Source organism: Rhinolophus ferrumequinum, chromosome 13, assembly GCF_004115265.2.
Source record: "Rhinolophus ferrumequinum isolate MPI-CBG mRhiFer1 chromosome 13, mRhiFer1_v1.p, whole genome shotgun sequence".
NCBI lineage: Eukaryota > Metazoa > Chordata > Mammalia > Chiroptera > Rhinolophidae > Rhinolophus > Rhinolophus ferrumequinum.
In genome coordinates this window covers 49287345-49308868 of record NC_046296.1, presented here as the reverse complement: position 1 = coordinate 49308868, position 21524 = coordinate 49287345, and the positions used below count along the sequence as shown (strand labels likewise).

At 37.6% G+C, this 21524-nt stretch overlaps 1 protein-coding gene across 1 annotated transcript in view; it reads left to right on the top strand.

Moving 5' to 3' along the window:
• TTC27 (tetratricopeptide repeat domain 27) overlaps nt 1–21524 on the top strand; it is a 143354-nt gene that overhangs the window by 4675 nt on the left and 117155 nt on the right. The window contains exons 4-6 of the mRNA XM_033125352.1: nt 4166–4306; nt 8654–8756; nt 21232–21396. Coding sequence (XP_032981243.1) covers nt 4166–4306; nt 8654–8756; nt 21232–21396 — 409 coding nt within the window. The remainder of the gene's footprint in view (nt 1–4165; nt 4307–8653; nt 8757–21231; nt 21397–21524) is intronic.

Below are 21524 nucleotides of genomic sequence, written 5' to 3'. Positions count from 1 at the left end.
ATTGAGATTCATAATGCTGACCCTAAGTCAGATTAAAAGATCTTCTGTATTTTATGGCTAAGAAGGGAATTTAATCTATACTTTACATAGGTTTCCAGCCAATATAGTTAAAATAAAATCCCAAAGATTATGGCACTTAAAAGAGATATGCTTGAATTATGTAGAAATTTACTTACATGAAACATCTCATTCCCTCTCCTGTGTGTATGAAACAGTTTCTGGCTTCTGCGGCCCCATAGTGTAGCTTAGAAATCCACCAAAAAATCAAAGTCATAATATTTACTGAGCACTGATATGAGATTTAAGTGGTACTTAATTAACATGTGTTGTATTGATTGGAGGGATTCTATTGATGAAAAGTTTGAAGCTGGAAGTGGTGAAAGGTTTTATAGTTGGGGCATTGGAATCCATATTTTTTGGGTCCAGATCCAGTATTCGTTCTGCTATACTAGTTTAGAAGCACCTATAAAGTCAGGTAACAATTCAAAGCAGTACTGAACTGGGTTACACGAGAGACTCAGAAATACTGAAATTAACGAAGAGATTTGTAGGACGTGAACTTTGTCAGAGAAGACCTCTTAGTTGAGAGTGGACCCTGAGCCAGAACCTGCAGGGTGGTGAGGAAATGGAGAGGTAGAGAAGAGGAGGAAATACATTCTAGGTGCAGCCACATGAGCAGAAGTTTAGAGGGCAGAAGAGTGTGATATTTGTGGGAAAGGGATGCTTTGAACCTGTTGGAGTAGCAGTCATAGGTCAGACTGGATGGGATTCAGGCCACACTGTAGAAAACTTTGACTAAGGCCTCGTTGTTAAGCTTTTTGTTTTATTAGAATCACCTCAGACTTCCAAATAAAGCATATAAAATGTGTACAGTTAAATAATAAAATCCTTTGTTCCCACCATCCCGCTTGAGAGAGAGAAAAATACTGGTCTGGTAGAACAGAGCTTTCTGGCCGCTGTTCCCCGGATGTGGAACCCCTGGCATTGAGGTGGCTATGTGGAGCTGGGGCCGCTGAGAGCCTTTGAGCTGGTCTCTTCTGGCTTAGCAGCCTTCTTGTTACCTGGAGTGCACTCCAAATCATACCACCTTCTACATGTGCTCTGACTTGGAAAATCATACCACCTTCTACATACTGCCTTAGAAGGTCCTCTGTGTGTGCTCCCTGATAGCATACCCGGCCCGCCTCTCTCATGAATCACTCTTCCATTGCTTTTCTCCATAGTTTTAGCACCACTCTGTGTATCCCTAGAAAACATACTATTCTGCCAGTTTTTGAACTTTATATAAATGAAACCAATTATATATTCTTCTGTGATTTGCTTTACTCAATGGTATATTTTTGAAATTATACCATTATTTATTTTTACTGTTGTATGATATTCCAATTGTATGATGTACAACAATTTTTTTATCTCTTCTACTCTTGATGGCAATATGGATTGTTTCCATTTGTTTTTGCAATATATCATGTACACTGCTATTAGGAACACGTCTTCTGGAAATGATTACAGTAGTTTCAAAGCACAGCATGCTTAAAAAAGATAGTACTTGTTTGGTGCAGTGTGTTAAATGGAGGAGGCTGTTTTTACTGGCCCCAGGCTATAGTTGGGCTCCCCGAGGGCCGACGGGATCAATATTTTCAGCATACTTGTAAACCCTTCCCAGCACCAAGTGGGGAAGTTCTGCTGTAGTTATGTGTGTGAGTAGAATTGCTGTGCCCCAGGGTACATGCATGCTCACCTTCGCTTGGTAATGCCAGGTTGTTTTTAAGAGGATTATACAATTTATACTCTCTCCCAGCAATCTGAGGATTTGGAAGATGGAGTTGAAGTTTTTAAACAGGGAAGTATTTTCTAGTTTTCATTTTCCTGTGCTGATTCATTTTTCATAGTTCTTGTGAGGCACAGATATTTATGGTCATGGAGTATAGTCTCCAAAGCCTAATTGATTTTCCCTGCTTCTGACGTATGGCTTTGGCATTGTCAGCACTGTTTGTGACCTCCCGTGCTGATCAGCCCCAGAGGAATAGCACTGAGAGGCCATGTCTGAGCAGTGGGTCACCTCTCACACAGCGAGGGTGATCTCTTAGTAATCTGATTTTATGTGAAGTTTATCTCAGGCTTCCAGATGTTGAATTTTTTCACTATTATGCTGTTACATATTTGTTTTTATCTGTCTGATGCTCTCTTGACTGAGGAATTGTTCTTCAGGGAGTTGTAACCTTTGCTTTGTCAGTTTTTATTGAAAATATAAACAATCCTCTTTAAAAATGGATCATTTTCAAAACCCCTGGAAGCACATTTAGAACTCAATTGGAAGATCAGTGTTATATGACAGGGGTAGGCAGAGGCTGATTCACTTAAGCAGAGATAGAGAAGCATTTAAGTTTTTTCATGAAGATCCAAGAGCAACACTAGGACATTTATTTATTTACTGGTTTATTCATTTAGTCACTTATTTATTTCTTTTATTGGCCTTGTTAATACCAGCCCATAAAGAGACCATTATGGGCTGTCTCTTTGTATAATTTTTAAATTTTTTTGCCCTACTAAATTGTTTGCTGTTTATCTTTAGGGATTTCATTTAGAAGATAATAATCAAAATTTGTGCTAAAACAGGTAGACATATTTCTCAATGTGACTAGAATAAGAATGATTTTTCTTAAAGGCATGTCATATCTGGATTTTAGGAACTAAAGATCGTTATGTTCATCCCAGTGATCAGATGATTCGGTAAAACTGCAGGTCCCGTTGGGCACATGAGGTTGGGAGGTTCATGTGAACCTCCCAATTTCTCTTGAGTTCCGAAGTCAGTATCTTCACGTGGGTGCTCAGTACCTCCGTGTGGAGGTCTTCCAAGATACCAGATTCTTTGCGGCCAGACTGAGCTCACAGTGAGGTTCTCCAAACCAGGTTCTCTTGTCGTGTCCATGTGTCACTTACCCACACCAGCGCAGTATCGTGTGTCTAGCCTAGTGAGAAGGCTAGAAGTGGTCCTTGGCTTGTCTGAAGGCCTTCCCAGTGCTCAGCACAGCCCTGACCTTGCTGAGGGGCAGGAAGCAGGAGAGAGATCTGTGGGGCAGGCTGCGAGGGGTGGTAGGAAGAACACTGGTTCAGGAGTCGGAAAACTTGGGCTGTAATCTCTGTTCAGACACTCACTTCATTGTGATGAACTTTTTTGCATGTTTCCTCACTTTTGAAGTTGAGGCAGTTGTAATAACTTCAAAATAATTCCTTAATATTGAAGTTTTGTTTTTTTAATCTGCCCATGGCGAAGACAGGAGTTCATAGTAAGCTTCATGTTTGGTTTGGTATTTGTCATTCATGTTAAATCTTTATTCCTCTACTACACTTCTCAGTTTAATTTAATCCTTATGAGAACTCTGTGAGGTACAGATTCTGTTGTTTCATTTTATAATTGATGAAACTGAGGCTTCAGTTACAAAACTGATCTATGCCCACAAACTAGTAAGAAGCAGAAAAAGGACACCATCCTGTGTTTGTGAGATGAGAGCCCATATTCCTAACAGCTAAGCACTCCTGTGGTGTTCTGTGGCAGCTGTCAATATGATGCAGTCCACATTTTAGAAACACAGATGCCTTGTCCAGAGTATAAAGTCTGTGTTTAGTCGAGGAGTGGAATTTTCACTGGCATCCCTTTTTTGCAGCTTTCTGTTCCCTCTGTTCCATGGTGTGTGCCTCCTCAGCATTTGCTATGTATGACCTTGTTGTTTGGCCTGATAGTCACGATGGAGCAGACATGTTTTGTAATGACATTTGCCAGCTAGTGAAGCATTTGTGAGGTGTCAGTATTTAACATAAATACTTTAACATAGGGATGCTTTTTATTGAGACGGTATTTGTTGTAAGTGAATCTATAAAGTCATGATCCTTCTTCAATACTAGCATTTTCTTGAGTTCCCTGTTCCACTAAAGTACAAGCAGATGGATGGCTATCTGTCAGGGCAGGCTGGATATATAGATCTCTAAGGGCATTTATAATGTTAGGAGTCTGTCCAGTGCCAATTGCTGTGTAATAGATCAGTGCCTTTGTTCAAGCTGGAATAACTGGAAAATATGCATTATTACGAGACTTATAAAGATTAATAATATTTTGTTAAATTATATTATCTTAGAGCTTACAATTTCTCTTTTTTTTCCCCAGGTCAAAGGACTGGATGCAGTTGTTCTGAGTCTGCTCATTCTAGATGGTGAATCAATCTACAGCCTGACCTCGAAGCCTATACTGCTGCTGTTAGCACGAGTTATCCTAGTGAATGTGAAACATAAACTGACAGCGCTTCAGGTGAGGGAAGAAAAGGCGCCGGGACAGCCATACCCAGACGTGACCTTTGCGCAGAGTAGCATCAGACTTTGGTGTGATGGTGACATCATTTTGATGCTTCTGTTCTCTAAGTTGTCTTCTAGGTACTTAATTTTAAAATCTGATGAAAAGAAGCAAAAGCTTCCTCCTCTCATGAGATTTATCTGGTATAAAATGAGATTATATAAGATTTATAAGATTTAATAAGATTAATTTTATGAAATCAGATTTAATAAGATTGAGTATATGTGTGTCTGTGTGTATGCGTGCGTATAAATGTTCATTCCCTGAATCTTAAACATAGGTTTAAAAACATCCTTCATAATCTTGTATGAATTTCATGTAAGGATAATGAGCAATAGACAGAATTTTAGCACTGTTGCAGTGGATCTTAATGACTGTTTCCTGGCTCACATCTGACTTTGTTTCATTATTTGGGTTGGATTGAGTAGAGCATTTGTGGAGTATCTGTTGCATGGTATCTTTAGGTCACATAAATTAGTGAGAAGAAGCCCTCAGACTCACAGAAAGCTAATAGGCAGTAGGAGGTGACAAAAACCATGAGGGAAATATAAGGGTCGTCTTTGGAGGTTTGGTGGAGGTGTCAGCTGTGGTTTGTGCAGTCTGTTCTAACTACTCTGTCTAACGGTCAACCCTGCATTGTGGCGTGAAAGCAGCTGTCGACATGTGAAGGAATGGGTGTAACTGTGTTGTACAAATAAAGCTTTATTTATGGACACTGAAATTTCAATTTCATATGCTTTTCACATATCACAAAACGTATTCTTTTGTGTTTTTTTTTTAATGAGTTAAAAATGTGAAAAGCTATTCTTTCTTCTTGGGCTGTACAAAAACAGGTGGCGGGCTGGAGTTGGCCGACAGGGTGGAGCTTGCTTATTCCTGTTTTGATTGTTGCAACTTGGGGACACAGACCCTATATTGCCAAAACAAATCTAAAGTTCATGTGAACCTCCTAATTTCTAAGTGTTGGCAGGAAAATTTTAAGAAACACAATATTTCTATGGGCAAAATGTAGACTTGGTTTGTACTGTATGAGGACTTACTTTCGTCAGTATTTAAATTTAGACAGAAGAGTTAATAAGGGAAATGATGTCTGTATTAGCAGCTCTCATGAGAGACAGGATTTATCTGGATTCTGTTGCATGAGAGGGTTTTTAGTAGATGGGTTTCAACATGTCCTAGCAGGCATAAGGTCTTATCTTTTATTTTTTTCAGCGACATTAGTTTGAGTAAAAAAAATTGCCCCAAGTTGATCTGATTTAAATGGTCCTATAGACCAACTCATACTTGGCTCCAAAGAAAGTATCATTGAGGCGTGAGGCTGCCAGATGGTATTTTTTTCTTTCTGGTGAGACTAATGGTCATCAATGACTGAATGATACAGTTTTAAGTTTTGTTGGTGGAAGATGTTCATCAACAAGTATGTCAAGCATCATTTGAATAAAGAGACACATGTACTATCAACAATTTAGGAGAACAAGTTAAGCTGTGAACAGCTGGTTGTGGAAGTCGTACTTGGTGGGGTTGGAGAGATAGTTACCTGAAATTCTTGGTAGATGCTAAACAACTTTTGACTTCAGCTTAAAACCCTGTTTGCTTATTCTACATCACCCCACAAGGATCATTCTTTGCTGAAATCTTGCCTTTCAATTGACACATTAAAGTTTTGTTTTTCCTTTGGGTCTTGAATATATCATGCTCTAAATGATGATGTTAAAGTGACTTCTTTGATGAGTGAAGATAAAATGATGAAGCATCACATACTTATCCAAGTTAATTTCAGTCTTTTAAATTAATTTTGAATAAGTTGGCTCGTAAGAAATGTATCAAATTGTTTATTATGATTTTTTGTGGGACAGTAAATGATGATGTTCCCCCACCCTCTGATCTGTGAAGTATGTAGACTAGTATTAGTAATATGTAAATGTTGAGTGAAAACAGTCTTGGCTTTGAAATCAGACCAGAGTCTGTCTGGCTCACCTGTGTGATCTTATGCTAGTTAATTTCTCTGAGTATCAGTTTCCTTATTTATAAAATGGAATAAGTTTATTGGGTGCCCTTTGAGTGCACCGATGCTTCTTCCCTTCTAGGAGGTTGTTGACGAGTGTGACTTCTCAGTCAGGACATTCTGTAATAAGTTCGACAATCAGGAGCCAGGATCTAGAGACCATCTAAAAGCAAGGCTGCAAGTTTCCTTTTTTTCTTCTTTTTTTTTTTTTTTTTTTTTTACTAATGCCTCAAATTTTCTATTAAGCAATTGTTGGCAAATAGAAAAAGATGTTTTTATTTTTCTAGTAGAAAATAGGATATGCTTTATTTGTTTCACACTTCCCCTTCTATGGAAGGACTTTGGGTTAAGAATTAGTTTACAGATCTGATTTTTAAGAATTCAGCATCTTACGTCGTATGTTTTCTTAAAAGGGCAATCTCTTTGGATCTATCTAAGTTCCCATGTCTAGAAAAGGAAAGAATAAGCTGCCAAACCTGACTCACTTATTGCTGACAGCAGATAAGGGACAGATAAGATAATTGATATGTAGACTGACTTCATTAGCTTTGCTAATAGTAAAAGAATGAGGCAACACCTCAGGGAATTAAATTAAAGATGAAGTGAAACTTCTTTCTGTTAGATAATTCTACCTTTACTTACATGGACTGTGGAAACAGCATTAATAATTAGAAAGGATTTTGTCATAGAGTCAAAATTCATTTGTGACTGCATCATTGCTGAGGCAATTATGTGTAGCAGTTTAGAAGGGAACCAGGCAGATTTACCGCTTAATCAAATGTAGAAGTTCAAGTAAAATAATGCTTTTGGTAATTAAGCATGATCTCCTATTACTGTGTTTTCCCCAAAATAAGACCTAGCCGGGCCATCAGCTCTAATGCGTCTTCTGGAGCAAACATTAATATAAGATCCAGTATTATATTATATTATATTATATTATATTATATTATATTTATTATATTTATTATATTTATTATATTATATTATATTATATTATATTATATTATATTATATTATATTATATTATATTATATTATATTATATTATATTATACTTGGTCGTATAGTAAAATAAGACTGGGTCTTATATTAATTTTTGCTCCAAAAGATGTGTTAGAGCTGATGGCCCGGCTAGGTCTTATTTTCGGGGAAACATGGTAGAAGGGATTGCTTTTTAAAAAAAGGAATATTAATTTCTTAACCTTCATGCAGTATAATTCAACATCACATAGTTTTAATTAGATCCAATGCATGATCATACTTGATACTTTAATGAGTCTATCAAAATACTTATTGTCTAACTGTTCACACACGCACATGCATAGAGGAAGAGTTAGAAAAATATGAACCTTTGTCATGGATTTTTCTGGGGAAGGAGGACGGTCTTGAGGCAGCAGGAGAGAGACTCTTCACTGTTTGCTACTGTACTGGCTTGTTCAGTGTTTTTCTTTTTTTAAATAAGGATGTATTGAACAAGTAAGAACAGGTATCAGAGAAGAGAGAAAGTGACTGTGTTCGTAACCTGTGTGTTAGTCAAGGCAATGCAGTCTCTCTCTACCCTCAAAAAATGAATGGACCAGGTAGAGTGAGAGACCTGAAAAACAATGTGGTGCCAACTGCTAGGAACAGTGTAGGAGTTCAGAAGTGAGAGACCAGTCAGTGGGTGCTGCGCTAGTGGGACAAAGCTTCACGGAAGAGGTTTCACAAACGTGGAAGCAAGGCATTTCTTACTTTGTAGTTTGTGCAAAATACATTGCTTTCAGGAGGATGCAGAGATGAGTAAGACATGATTTTTCATCTTGTTGGATGGATGGCAGATGACACTGAAAGCTAGGGGTGCCATACATGACTACAGTGGAATGTGTTTGCAAAGGGAGGTACAGATAATGTGCTGGAAGTGCAGATGAGGGGACGTGTCACCCCACAGGAGGTTCTCGTGGGAGGCCTCTTAAAGCTGTTGGTACTTGGGTTCTGGTGCTGACAGTATCGCAGCAGAGCTGGGAGTCTGCAGGAGACATTTTAAAGGAGGAGATGGTGAGTTCAGAGTAGCATCAGGGAGCCCAATGGGCTAGCAAGACAGGCTTTGAGAGAATAAAAGGGAGGGGTTATTCTTGTGGAAGACAGAAGCAGCGTTGGGTATTATTACTGAAGACATAGCAGTAGATGAGCTTATGATGAGCTTATGGAATAAGTTCAATTTCACAAGTGTTAAAAAAATTCTAAAAATTAATTTCAATTTCATGTAAATTTTTTTTCCAAAGGGTCCTTTTATTTCAACTTACATGGTGCTTTCTTTTCTAGAGCTTGCCATGGTGGACTTTGAGATGTGTGAATATTCATCAGCAATTGCTTGAGGAACGCTCACCTCAGCTTTTTGCTCTTGCTGGAGATTGTGTTGATCAAGGTATGTAGCAGGTTTTTGTTTGATGTGGCAGGTAGCTCCATTTTAATTTCTTGGCCGACACATTCCTTTTTAGCTTATTTTTTGATAGATAATAGTGACTTTATTTGAGGCTGTTTCTCTCTTTTTCTGGAGGTAGAATGTTACAAATTATTAGGATGTCAGATTATAGAAATTCTTTTTACCTTTGAGTTTTTAAAAAAGAAACCACTATCATTTATATTACCTACTTAGAAAGAATGATTTGTTCTGTGCAGGTCACCATGATTTTTATCACAAATTGCTTAAAGGTATTTTAATATTTTATTATTTTTTATTGTAACATATAAAGTACATATAGGAAAGTGCCCAAAATATAAATGAAAAGTTTACCAAGTAACTGTAAACCACACCCATGTAAATGTCTCCCACTGCCTTTGTTGCAGATGCCCCTTGTGTTTCCTAGGGAAGCATTTAGAAAAGGAGGTAAAATCTTGAGTGCCTTCACACTTGGTTTCCCTGGGCTCCTGGAACATTTATTCTTGGCAAAAGTTGCCAAACAAAATAAAACCAAACCATATTCTTCTGTATTGAAAGAATACTTAAACACAAATGAGCTTGGACTTGGTAATGAGCTTCTGAGTTACAGAGAAGGGATTTGACTTTAGGTGTATCTGTTTCAAAGTCCACACTCCTTTCACATACAAGAGTATGGAGTGAATATGTATGTGTGTGTGTGTAAGAGTTGGGGGGAGTGGTGATTACCATGGCTCTGGGTGGAGAAGCTGTGATCAGTACTTGGTGGAGGTAGCACATTCACGTAGGCATAAAATAACTCTTGTGTGTCCTTGTGCAATTGCGAGAAGCTCCTGTACCTTTCTGGAGTCTGTTTCCTTCAAGGCTACATCTGTATAGTAACAAGGTAGGTCCAAGTACACCACAGGGGACATTAATTTGTGCAGTAATAAAATTACTAAGCTAGGTGATCAGTGGAAACTAATTTCTCAATTTTTATTTTGTTCTAGGACAGAAATACATAAACATATACTAGTATTAGATAGAATGAACATCTATACATGATTCCAAAAGAGAAAGTAAGGGAAATATTCAGTCTGTATAATAATTGAATCATTTATGTTTTTTATATTAGGACTTAGTTTATATTTTTTCAGGATTTTAGGTAACTTAACGCTTTGGAACAAGCAAGGGCATTTTAGAACAAACTTTGTATATGTAAAAATCTTTATTCTGACCTTCAACTTTATATATTAAAAAAATTTATTCTGCCTCTGAATTTAAACCTATTTATATATAATAGCAGATCAGTTGTATTATTAAATGTAAGAAATTTAATTTTCTTATTAAAAGAATATTACTTTTCTATACAATGGTCTTTCTTAAGTAACAGAACTGAAAAACAGTCTATCCGTTTGCCTGCAGGAGTCTTTGGTTTAATGCTTTTCGATTACAAAAGGTTTTTATGAGCAAATTTAGCCACTGAACCATCTATATTTTCACTTAGACTAGAAGCAACTCTCTAGGTTGTGAGCTCCGTGAGGGCTGATTTTTTTTTTTTTTTTTTTACACTTGTTTCTACTTATCATAGTACCTAGAAAATAGTAAATATTTAGCACATGTTTGTTGAATAGTAATAGCTAATGTTTACTGAGCTCCTTCTGCATGTGCTTTTTAGGGAAGAAGTTGTAGAACTCCCTCCTTTTGTTCTCCATCTTGATTGCAATTTTTATCTGAGCTACTTCCTGTATAACAGTTTTTTCAGAAAAGTGAAATATTATAAAAGCTATGAGAAAATTGATCCTACTCAGACACCATATGGGACTTTGAATCATCTTTTAATAGCATTGGTGAGGTGTAGCGTTCTCTGTAAAATGAATTATAAAGTGGGACATGGGGAAAATTAAGACCTGATGCCCCATTTAGCAGACATGGCTTGTCCTCTTTCTATTTTCAGTGAAATGAAAAATGTGTCTTCCCCCATTCATGCCATTGCATATAGAGGGTGCGAAAAAAATGTATACATGTTTTCAGAAAGGAAAAAAAAAATTTTTAATTGTAATAAATATATACTGATAACAAAAGATGAGTACAAGTCATGTATACATTTTTTTGGCACTGCCGGTATATTTGAAATTAAGTGAGATACACTCTATAAACAAACTTAGTTCAAGGGAGAAATAAGAGTGGGGATAAGCTTCTAGTTTATGAAATTGACTTAAGTTTTGAAAGCCGAGGATGAGCTGAACATCATTGATAGTAATAGGGAAAAAAGTTGATTTTTCCAGAGGATAGTGAAAGCATTTGGAGGAGGATGGCATCAGGATTTAGCCCACTATTTAATTTTGAAAAAAGTTAATTACATTATACTGCATATAGTATTATACAGTTTCCTATACTTTATTATACTTCTATGGAAATGAACCAAAAACAAGGTGTCACTGGGAATTTTTTTTTTTTTAAAGGAAATCAAGTTTGATGGAAGTGCTGTAGGAGAAGTCATGTTTTTTTCCCTTTCTACCATATTATATAAATCTGCATGAATGGTTACATCTTTACCACATCTCTGACTAATATTTATAGTGATGACCTTTTATTAAGAAAAGAAAAAAATACCATCCTTATGTGCTATTTTAAAAGGTAGGAACCATAATGGTGTGTTTTAGAGAGAATTCTATTCAAAGAAGTAAAATTAAGTTTCCAAACAGGAAGGGTTAACTAAGATATCTGGAAAATATGACTCTTTTAAGTGATTCATTCCCCAAGTGGTCTCAGTTCCTTTCTGCAGTGTATTTCAGCATATTATTTGCTTTGCCTTGCAACTAAGAATTTTTTATGTTGCTGTTCTAGGCTAATCAACGACATTTTTTATTTTATCTAGTCATAAATTGGTCCATTTTGGCTATGTCGAAATAGGTCTGCAGATAGTCCTATAAAGTGCAACATTTCATAAAAAATTTTATTTTAAAAAAGTGTTTTGTTCTGGGATTTGACCCAAATGTTGACCACGCAGTCAGTTATAACTGAAATACTCAGTGTCCAGAGACACTGAAATTCTCAGTGTCCAGAGAAGAATATTATATTTGAAATGTTGCCCTTGAAGGATCATCAAAAAGTTGGCAGGATTTTTTTTTTTTTAGCCTATGAGACAGAGCAACGATTTTATGAACAACTTTGTGTTTTTGTCCAGGAATGTTACATCAGTACAGTGTAGTGGCATAGAGCCCATCAGAATGTCAGCATAACTTTGCTGCACTGATCACATCTATGAAGGGAGTAAGTTAGCATCTTGAAAAGTATGTCGTCCCTCAGCACCATGGAAGGCACACTTCTGAGGTCACAGTCAGGAAACCGTGATTCTCTAAATACAGCGTTAGGGTACATGACCATTTATTGTAGGATCCGATACTGAAAGTGTGTTCATGGAGTGCATGAGATGTGATATTGTGGTTTAGCTATTTGAAGATAAGGTCAAGGAGACGTCACCATCTAAGAGAAAACAGGTTAAAATGCTTTGTCTGAGAGTTCCGTTGTGACGTCTTCCGCATTTCTGTGACTAGGGTTAGATCATTGCCACATCGAAAGAGTTGTTCTCTTGGTTACTGATGTCTGCACTGATTTTTTTTTGTAGTTGGCTACTTTGGAATGAAAGTTATTAAATATGCTAAATATGATAATCTAATTGTAACTATCCATATTTGTTTTAACATCGCATTAACATAATCTCATGAGAAGAGATTTTGGTTTTAGCATATGTTTTAAATGTTGACATTTTGATCCAGAAGGTCATGAATATGCATTTCCATAGAGTACCTACTAATTTGTTAAAATAATAAATGTACTTCTGTTGGGTCAGCATGCTCCTCTTGGTATTGAAACCTTTGTCATCCAAAGCTCAGAACTTTGTGTTCATAGTTGATTCATTGTTTTCTATCATTCTGCATATCTAGCGCCAGTTCTTAAATCTTACCAGTTCTTCCCTAAGGTCCCCAAATCCCTCCTTCTTTTCCATTTCTACAACTTTCATCCTAGTCCACTTCTGAAATCCTTCATTTGGAAAGACCATGTGGAGAGTCTCTTGTCTGGCTAACTCATTTACAAAGAATTGAGAATCAGAGCGCTTGCCCAAGAGCCAGAACTATTATCTGATCTGGAGTTTCTTACTCCAAATCCTGTTCATTCTTCTTTCTATTACATTTCTCCAAACTGGTCAGTAGGGCAGAATTCTAGTATCTAATAACAATAATGCAGTTGACATTTCTATAGTGCTTACTCCATGCCAAGCACTGTTCTAAATCTTTAAATATATTAACTAATTTAATTCTCATAATTACTCTTATGAGATGAAACCGAAGAGTTGACATAAGATGGGTATAGTGTGCTTTTTTAGAAATAGCTTTTTTGAAGTATAATTAACCTATATTAAGACCTGTTTAAAGTGTACAATTGATGACATTTTACATACGCATGCACACGTGACATTACCACAGTCAAGACAATTAACAGACCATAGTGTTTTAAGATCTGTCATGTGGTTCCTATTCTGTCATTTAGTCCATGTGTTTCCTCAGGTAACTTATCTAACTTCCTAACCAAGGTTCTCTTGGAAGACTTTCTAGGTGTAAAATAATGTGATCCTTTGTAGGGCCATCCTTCCACCTATTCTAATGCTGGAATCTACTGGATAATTGTGTCCAAAAAAGTGATCTCCTCCTTCCTTGAGCCCTTTCCAAGATGATTTTTGAGAGGGAGTGCATTCCATGATAGGATCAATAATTGCTATAAAGTGATTCCTTTTATTAATTAAAAATATCTGGTATTCTGCCACAGTTGCTAGCTAGAGCTGCTTATCCAGTGTAGTGGCCACTAGCCACATGTGACTGTTTAAATTTCAATAAAGTAAAATAAGTGAAATGAAAAGTTCGGTTTCGCTAGCCACATTTCAGGTGCTCAGAAGCCACACGTAGTCAATGGCTGCCATTTTGGACAGTGCAGCTATAGCAGTTTACCTCATCACAGAATGTTTTATTGGACAGCACTGCTGTTGAGCAACAGAGAATGACAGGCGGGGTCTGTCCTTCGTACTGCATGGCCAGCCTTTCAGTTACTTAAGGCTGCCATCATTATCTCTTCATGTCTGAAGGGTTGCACCTCACTTGTGGGCGCTTTCTTGGCCTTCGTTGCTTCTCCCTGTACATCAGTGCTGGATTGGTTTTTCTAAATATCAATTTCATGATGTCATTTCTTTTTTTTTTTACTAGGAAATATCTTTGATTATTCCCCGTTTTTATCTTTGACTTTCTATTGCTTGCCGAATTTGATATTTAATTAAAAAAAATTGTTTTGGATGCTTGCCATGTTTGAGTCACTGTGCTAGGTGCTGGAGATATCCGTGAACTCAGTGGGATAGGGGCTAAGATACAGGTAGGAGAAAAGAGCATGAAGAGGAAGGGATGAAGGAAAGGATGTAATTAGTCTAAACTTGAGAGAGCGGCGAAGGCTTCACAAATTGGCTGATGCTTGCACTGACTTTTGCAGAATGAGTAAGAATTGATTTAGGTGGAGAAGTTGGAAAGGGTATATAACATATACAGAGAGAGGAGTACAGAGACGTGAAGCTCCTTTGTGTGTTTGGGAATTTCAGTCATTTGGAATGGCTGGGGCAGAGTGTGAAGAGCTGTATGTCAGGCTGAATGGGTGGGTAAGAGCTGGATTGCTAGGACATGGATTTCCATCTTGCTGGTGATAGCCATCAAAGGGTTGTTGAATATCTGTTCCCTCCACGGATATTTATTGCACACTAACTATGATAGGTGCTAGGCATACAGCAACGAACAAGACACATGTGGACCCTTGTTTTTTGTGAACCTTACAGTCTAGAGGTGAAGTTGTAGCCAAATTCTACCCAGCTTTCAAGGCCCAGCCCTTATGGCAATGTTTATTCAACCATCCTACCCTTGTGGATTTCCCCTCTTTGGTACTTATGGCCAATACTACACAATTTCAAATCAAATTAACTGTGTATTGACTAATGATTATATGTCTTTTCTTTCTAGCTTTTCTCCCCCCTCCCCATCCTTTTCTAAGGAGAGAGCAAGGCTTAAACCTTGTTGTAGGATCTAGCACAATTCTAAGACATATATAATCATTCAGTAGATATTGATTAAAAGTTATGGGATGCAAGAGAGGGAAATAGTTGGGAAGGGGAGAGGCAGGAGAAGGCTGGAAAAACCATAGGAGGCAGCAGTAGGAAGCAAAACTTGAGAAGTATGGGGTAGAAGAGAGTTTTTTCCAGGGGAAATGAGTTGGAGTTGGCTAGCACTTTCCTGTTTAGACTTGACAGGCTGTGCACCTTTCTGGTCTTTACGGCTTATATTAGATACCCTCCACCCAGCTATCGAGAATTTTATGAAATTTCCATTTGCTTGGCATTTTACTTAGAACACCAGGGTACATTTGGCCAAGAAAATACAATCTTCATATTAATCTTAAGCATTTACTTAGTAATTTTATAATTCAGGTATTTCTTCTACTTTTTCCCCCTGGAATAATTATTATTATTTTTTAAAATTTTTACTGGGGAACAGTGTGTTTTTCCGGGGCCCATCAGCTCCAAGTCAAGTTGTTGTCCTTCAATCTAGTTGTGGAGGGCGCAGCTCAGCTCCAAGTCGGGTCGCCGTTTTCAATCTTAGTTGCCGGGGGCGCAGTCCACCATCCCATTCGGGAATTGAACCAGCAACCTTGTTATTGAGAGCTCGCGCTCTAACCAACTGAGCCATCCGGCCGCCCCACCGGCAGCTCATTGCCTTCAATCTAGTTGTGGATGGTGCAGTTCACTGGCCCATGTGGGAATGAAATGGCAACCGTGTTGTTAAGAGCTCGAGCTCTAACTAACTAAGCTATCCGGCCACCCCTGGAATTATTTTTTTAAAGAAGAATTCATCCTCAGCAAGTAAGGCTATTTGATAAACCTAGAATATACTTCAGGCAAGAAAGGCAATATATATTCTTAATTATTTTTCTTTAATTGCTAATAGTTTAGGATTAAAAAAATGGAAACACAAGCACTTCAAGTTGCCAGTACAGTATAAAGAACTCCCTGCCCCAAACCATTTAAAATAAGTGGCTGACATGATGCCCCATCACGCCTGCATATTTTACTGTGTTTTTCCTGTACAGCCACAACACAACCATCCAAATTAGGAAATTAGCAGTGATACATTACTACTATTTTATTACTACCATTCAAGATTTGCTAGTTGTCCCAAAAATGTCTAAAATGATCCAATCCAGTATCAAGTTTTCGCTTAGTTGCCATATCCCTTTAGTTTCTTTCAATCTGGAAATACCACAGAAGTTATGTTGTTTTTCTCATTCCATCCTATCTGATAGTACACAATTTCATTTTGTCTCATTACCGATGAGTAACTTTGGTTACTTGATTAAGGTGGCATTTGCCAGTCTCCTTCACTGTAGAGTTATCCATTTTCTCTTTAAATTAAAAAAAAATTTAGAACAGCTTCATTAAGCTATAATTGACATACAATAAAATAGATATAATTAGCGTACAATTTGCAAAGTTTGGACATAAGTTTATACCCACGAAAGCATCACCACAATGGAGGTAATGAGCATATCCTTTGTCCCCAAAAGTTTCCTTGTGCCCCTTGGGAATCACTTCCTCTCTTCTTCTCCTTTCTCATCTCTCCTCCAGCCTCCTCAGGCAGCTACTGATCTGTCCATCACTGTACATTAGTTTGCATTTCCTAGAATTGAATGAAAATGGATTCATAGAGTCAGTACTCTTTTGTTTTTCCCTGGCTTCTTTCACACAACATAATTATTTTGATTCATCCATATAGTGACACGTAACAGTTCATCCCTTTAATTGCTGATTAATAGTTGGTTAGAGTGGGAGCTCTCAACAACAAGGTTGCTGGTTCATTCCTTTTATTTCCATTATAGGGAAATAGCACAGTTTGTTTACCCATTAATTTGTTGGTGGAAATTTGGGTGACTTCTAGTTTTTGGCTATTACTCTTTATAATTAATTAGTGTTATATGGCGAGGTACTTAGAGAAGTCTTCTATTCTTCACCTAACTTTGAATTTATGCATTTATGTATTGATAATTAGTATGGACCCGTGGATTCCTAGTTCATTCAATGGATTATAACTTGTTACTACCTATCATTTTGATGCTCAAACTATACCAGGTTTGGCCAGTGGGAGGTTGTTCAAGCTGGCTTCTATGCTGTTTTGACATATCTTTGAGCACTTCTTTATTTTCTGACAGAAGATGTTTTAGCCTCATTTTGTATTTCCTTGCTCCAGCCCTGGATTCAGTCATTTCTCCAAGGAGCTCTGGTTTCTTCTAAGGCCTTTCAACACACATAGAAAGTATGTATATGGGCGTACAGACATACATATGTACATCTATGTCTATATATTAAAACCATGAATTTACATCATCTTCAATTCCAGTTCATTATCGCAAGGTTTTTTCTAGTCTTCCTCTTCCAAATGTGTACCTCCCGTCTCTGACAGTGAAAACCCAGGCTCCCATTGTCCTCAATAGAGGTACAGTCTTCCCCTGTGTAATCAGACTCCCAGCCTGGTAGACTGTCCCTTCGACTCTAGCCTCGACTCTGCAGGCTCCTCCCTTGGCTCTGGCCTCATGGGACACACAGCTTAGTCCTTGACCTGGCTCTGTTGGATGCTGAGCAAGTCCCTGGCCCTGTCAAACAGACCCGTTGAGACCCCAACCCCAAACGTACTGGTCTAGTCTCTGACTGATCCCCAGCCCCAGCAAACCTCTGGGTGAGCCCTGGGCTTTGCAGACATGCTGGCTGAGTCTCTGTCAAGCCACCACGCCTGATTTTGATGAACACATAGCTTGTGTCCCCAAATTCTGCAAGCACTCCAGATGAGGCCCCTTTTGAGACTTGTTTCTAGCAAACACACTGGTTGAATCTCCAGCCAGGCCCAGGCCCCAGCAAACATGCCTGAAGCCCCTGACCCTGACCAAGGAGCTCCAGTTACAAAGTAACCTTGCAAAGTGTTTCTGTCCTTGATTGCTATTTTACCCTTCTTTTCTTAAAAGGAAAATCTTGTTCCTAATAATGTTAGCATCATTACTTGCTTTATTCTACATATAAAATGTTTCAGTGGTGGAAAGAATAGTCTTTTCAACAATGATGCTGGGGCTACATTCACAAAAGTTAAATTGAAATAGGTCAGACACCTAAAGGTAAGAGCTAAAACTATAAAATTCTTAGGAGAAAATATAGGCGTCAATCTTCATGACCTCGTTTGGCAACGAGATACGACACCAAAAGAATGAGCAACAAAAGATAAAAATAGATAAATTAGACTTCGTCAAAATTTAAAAACTTGGCTTTTAAAAGATACTATTAAGAAAATGAAAAGACAGTCCACAGATTGGGAGAAAATATTTGCAAATCATATGTCTAATAAGGGACTTGTATCTAGAATATATAAAGATCTCTGATAACACAGTAATTAAAAAGATAAGTGACCCAATTGAAAAATGGGCAAAGGATCTGAATAGACATTTCTCTATAGAAGATATCCAAATGAACAATAGCACATGAAAAGATGTTCGATATCATTAGTCATTAGAGAAATGAAAACCACAATGAGATGGCAGTTCACACACACAAGGACGGCTATAAATTAAAAAGTCAGATAATGACAAGTATGGTTGAGGATGTGGAGAAATTGGAACCCTCATACACTACAGGTGGGAATGGAAAATGGTATCACCACTTTGGAAGATAGTTTGGCAGTTCTGTAAACAGTGAAGCACAGAATTACCATATGACCCAGCAATCCAACTTCTAGGTCTATATGCCTAACAGAAATGAAAACAGGCTTCACACAAAACCTCGTATATGAATGTTTATAGCAGCCTTATTCATGATAACCAAAAGATGGAAACAATTTGAATGCCCAACTGATAATGGATAAACAAAATGTTGTATATCCATAAAACGGGTTCCATTGTAATATTATTTAGCCAGAAAAAGAAATGAAATACTGATCCATACTACAGCACAGATGAATCTTGAAAACATCACGCTAAATTATAGAAACCAGTCACAAAAGACCACATATTATATGATTTCATTTATATGAAATGTCCAGAATAGGCAAATCTACAGTCAGAAAGTAGGTTAGTAATTGTTTAGGGCTGTGGGAGGGATGCAGAAGAGGAGAGTGATAGCCAAAGGGTATGGGATTTATTTTTGAGGTTATGAAAATGTTCTAAAATTGGCTATGCTAATAGTTGCACATTTCTTTGACTATACTAAAAGCCATTGATTGTACGCTTTAAATTGATGAATGGTATATATATGAATTATCTCAATAAAGCTGTTAAAAAATTTAACCTTGCAATGTGTTTATATCTTTGATTTTATATTTGTATTGTTCTTTTCTTAAACTGAAAATTTGGTTCCTAACAATATAAACGTAATTACTTACTTGCTTTACAGCATACTCGTATATAAAAATTTTTCAAAACAATACCAGCATTCCTACTAACAATAAGATCACTGATTAAGGCTCAAGATTTCTTTGCAGCTCTCCTTGCCCTTAGAATATATTACGTTAAGGATGTAATATACGAATGCTCATTAAGAGCATTGAGTATCAGCAGATCCAGCTTTTCTTAAGTGTGGTTTGCATGGAGGAGACCTACTGAAGGCTTTTCACTGTGCACTTTATGTTTGCTCCCCTGTCTTGCCATTTGCTGTAAGACATGTACATCTTGACTGACTCTCTTTATTTGAGCCCAGAGAATCTCTCTAACAGGCTGGTAGTCCATAGACAAACACTATCTTTCTTTTTCAGACTCATTTTAATTTTAGTTCACAGTCAGACAAAGGCTGTCTGTTTTTTAGCTATAGGTGTCTTTGCCAGGTTACTAGGTGATAAAGCAGATTGGTTTTTATGTCTTCACCTCTATATCTTTGACATTAGTCCTTCTTCTTTGCCAACTCCCTCCCCCCATTTTTCCAAGGAGCTTGGATTTAAATCCTGGCTTTGCCACTGAACAACTGAGGTGATTAGTCAGTAAGCTGTCTGAGTTCAGTTTTCTAATGAATTAAATGGGGACAGTGCCAACCTGAGAGACGTCACTGTGAGAATTAGATAAGAAAGCATGTAAAATGGCTACGGCTGGGCAGTGGAGGTATTCAGTAAATTTTCTTTCCCTTTCAGCTTGAAGGATAGAAAATGGATTCTCAGTCTTTGGACTTGGGAAGTTCGTTTTCTCTTCGTTCATTAGGCATTTATTCTTGTGGCCTGTTTCGTGAAATGCTGATGAACCCATTGCTGAAAACATTTGTGAGGGACTGTCTATCAAGGCTATTGTAGAGGGATGGATGAAGTGACCTGTTAGACACCCCCTGTATCTTGGTGTATAGCCCCTTTAATTATGTACAATTAAACTTTTTTCCCCAATTACAGTTGACATTCAGTATTATTTCATATTAGTTTCAGGTATGTAGCATTCAGGTGGTTAGACATTACATATAATTAATGTTGACAAATCATTTTATTTCAGATACTGTGATACTAGGTTATCCTTCCATTTCCCCCCCCCCTTCCGCCTCCCCCCCCCACTCCGGTTCAAGCCGTTGTTTCTCAGTCCAGTTGTGTAGGACACAGCTCCCTGGCCTATGCTGGTATTATGAGCCTTGCGCTCCCACCCTCCCTCCCACACTGGCTGATGCGGTCGGTCACTGGTGGGCATCTCACGGCCGCTCAGCTCCAGGGAGAGCTGTTGTTCACAATCTTAGCTGTAGAGGGCGCATGTGGCCCATGTGGGAATTGAACAGGCGAATTCGGCGTTAGGAGCACGGTGCTCCAACCACCCGAGCCACCGGGTCAGCCCTATCCTCCCATCTGTTCATGTTCGGTAGTTAGAGAAATAAATTAGAATGTGACTGCCAAGTCAGTATTCTTTCATTCTCTGCTTGTTATTCACATTGCCTTAGATACATATGGATATTTATCTGTTTCTCCTTTTAAACAAGAAAGTCTACATTCTTAATGAGGTTAATCAGATTTACTGTGTTGTTTAATTCTTCGTAGATTCATTTGGTGCTTTGTATCTTCAACCCATTGTGTTGCCATATTTTTTTTACAGCATGATTAAGACAAGCACTCTAAAATATGAAAGAGCAGGGTTATGAATCATGTTTCCTAGGATTGTGTAGAATAAGGGAGGTAATGTATATAATGTCCTTAGCTTCATGCTTGGAACATACGAGTATAAGTGCTCAGGGAATGCTAACTCTGAACTGTTACTATATGTGTGTCCTTCATCTTCCAGATTTAAAATTCTTTTAAGAGGAAGGTCAATGTAATATATACTTCGCAGATACTTGTGAATATAATTCATACTCATTAACGTAATTCTCATCATAGTTTTTAATGTTTCATCTTTTGTCTTGCAGTGATGAAGCTAGAGAATCTGTTTATAGATGATTCAGGTCAATGTTTGGCTATTCAGTTCCATCTGGAATGTGCATATATGTATTTATATTATTACGAATATAAAAAAGCTAAAGATCAGTTCAGTATTGCTAAGGATACCAGTAAGTTACAAATTGATTTGACAGGTAAGACTTTTTTCACCTTTTGTGGATAATTGATTTATTTTTATGATAAAGCTACCATATACATTGGCAATTTGGCTGTATTGTTTGGTTATATTTGGTTTTCTATGTCTTGTTCTTTACAAAAATAG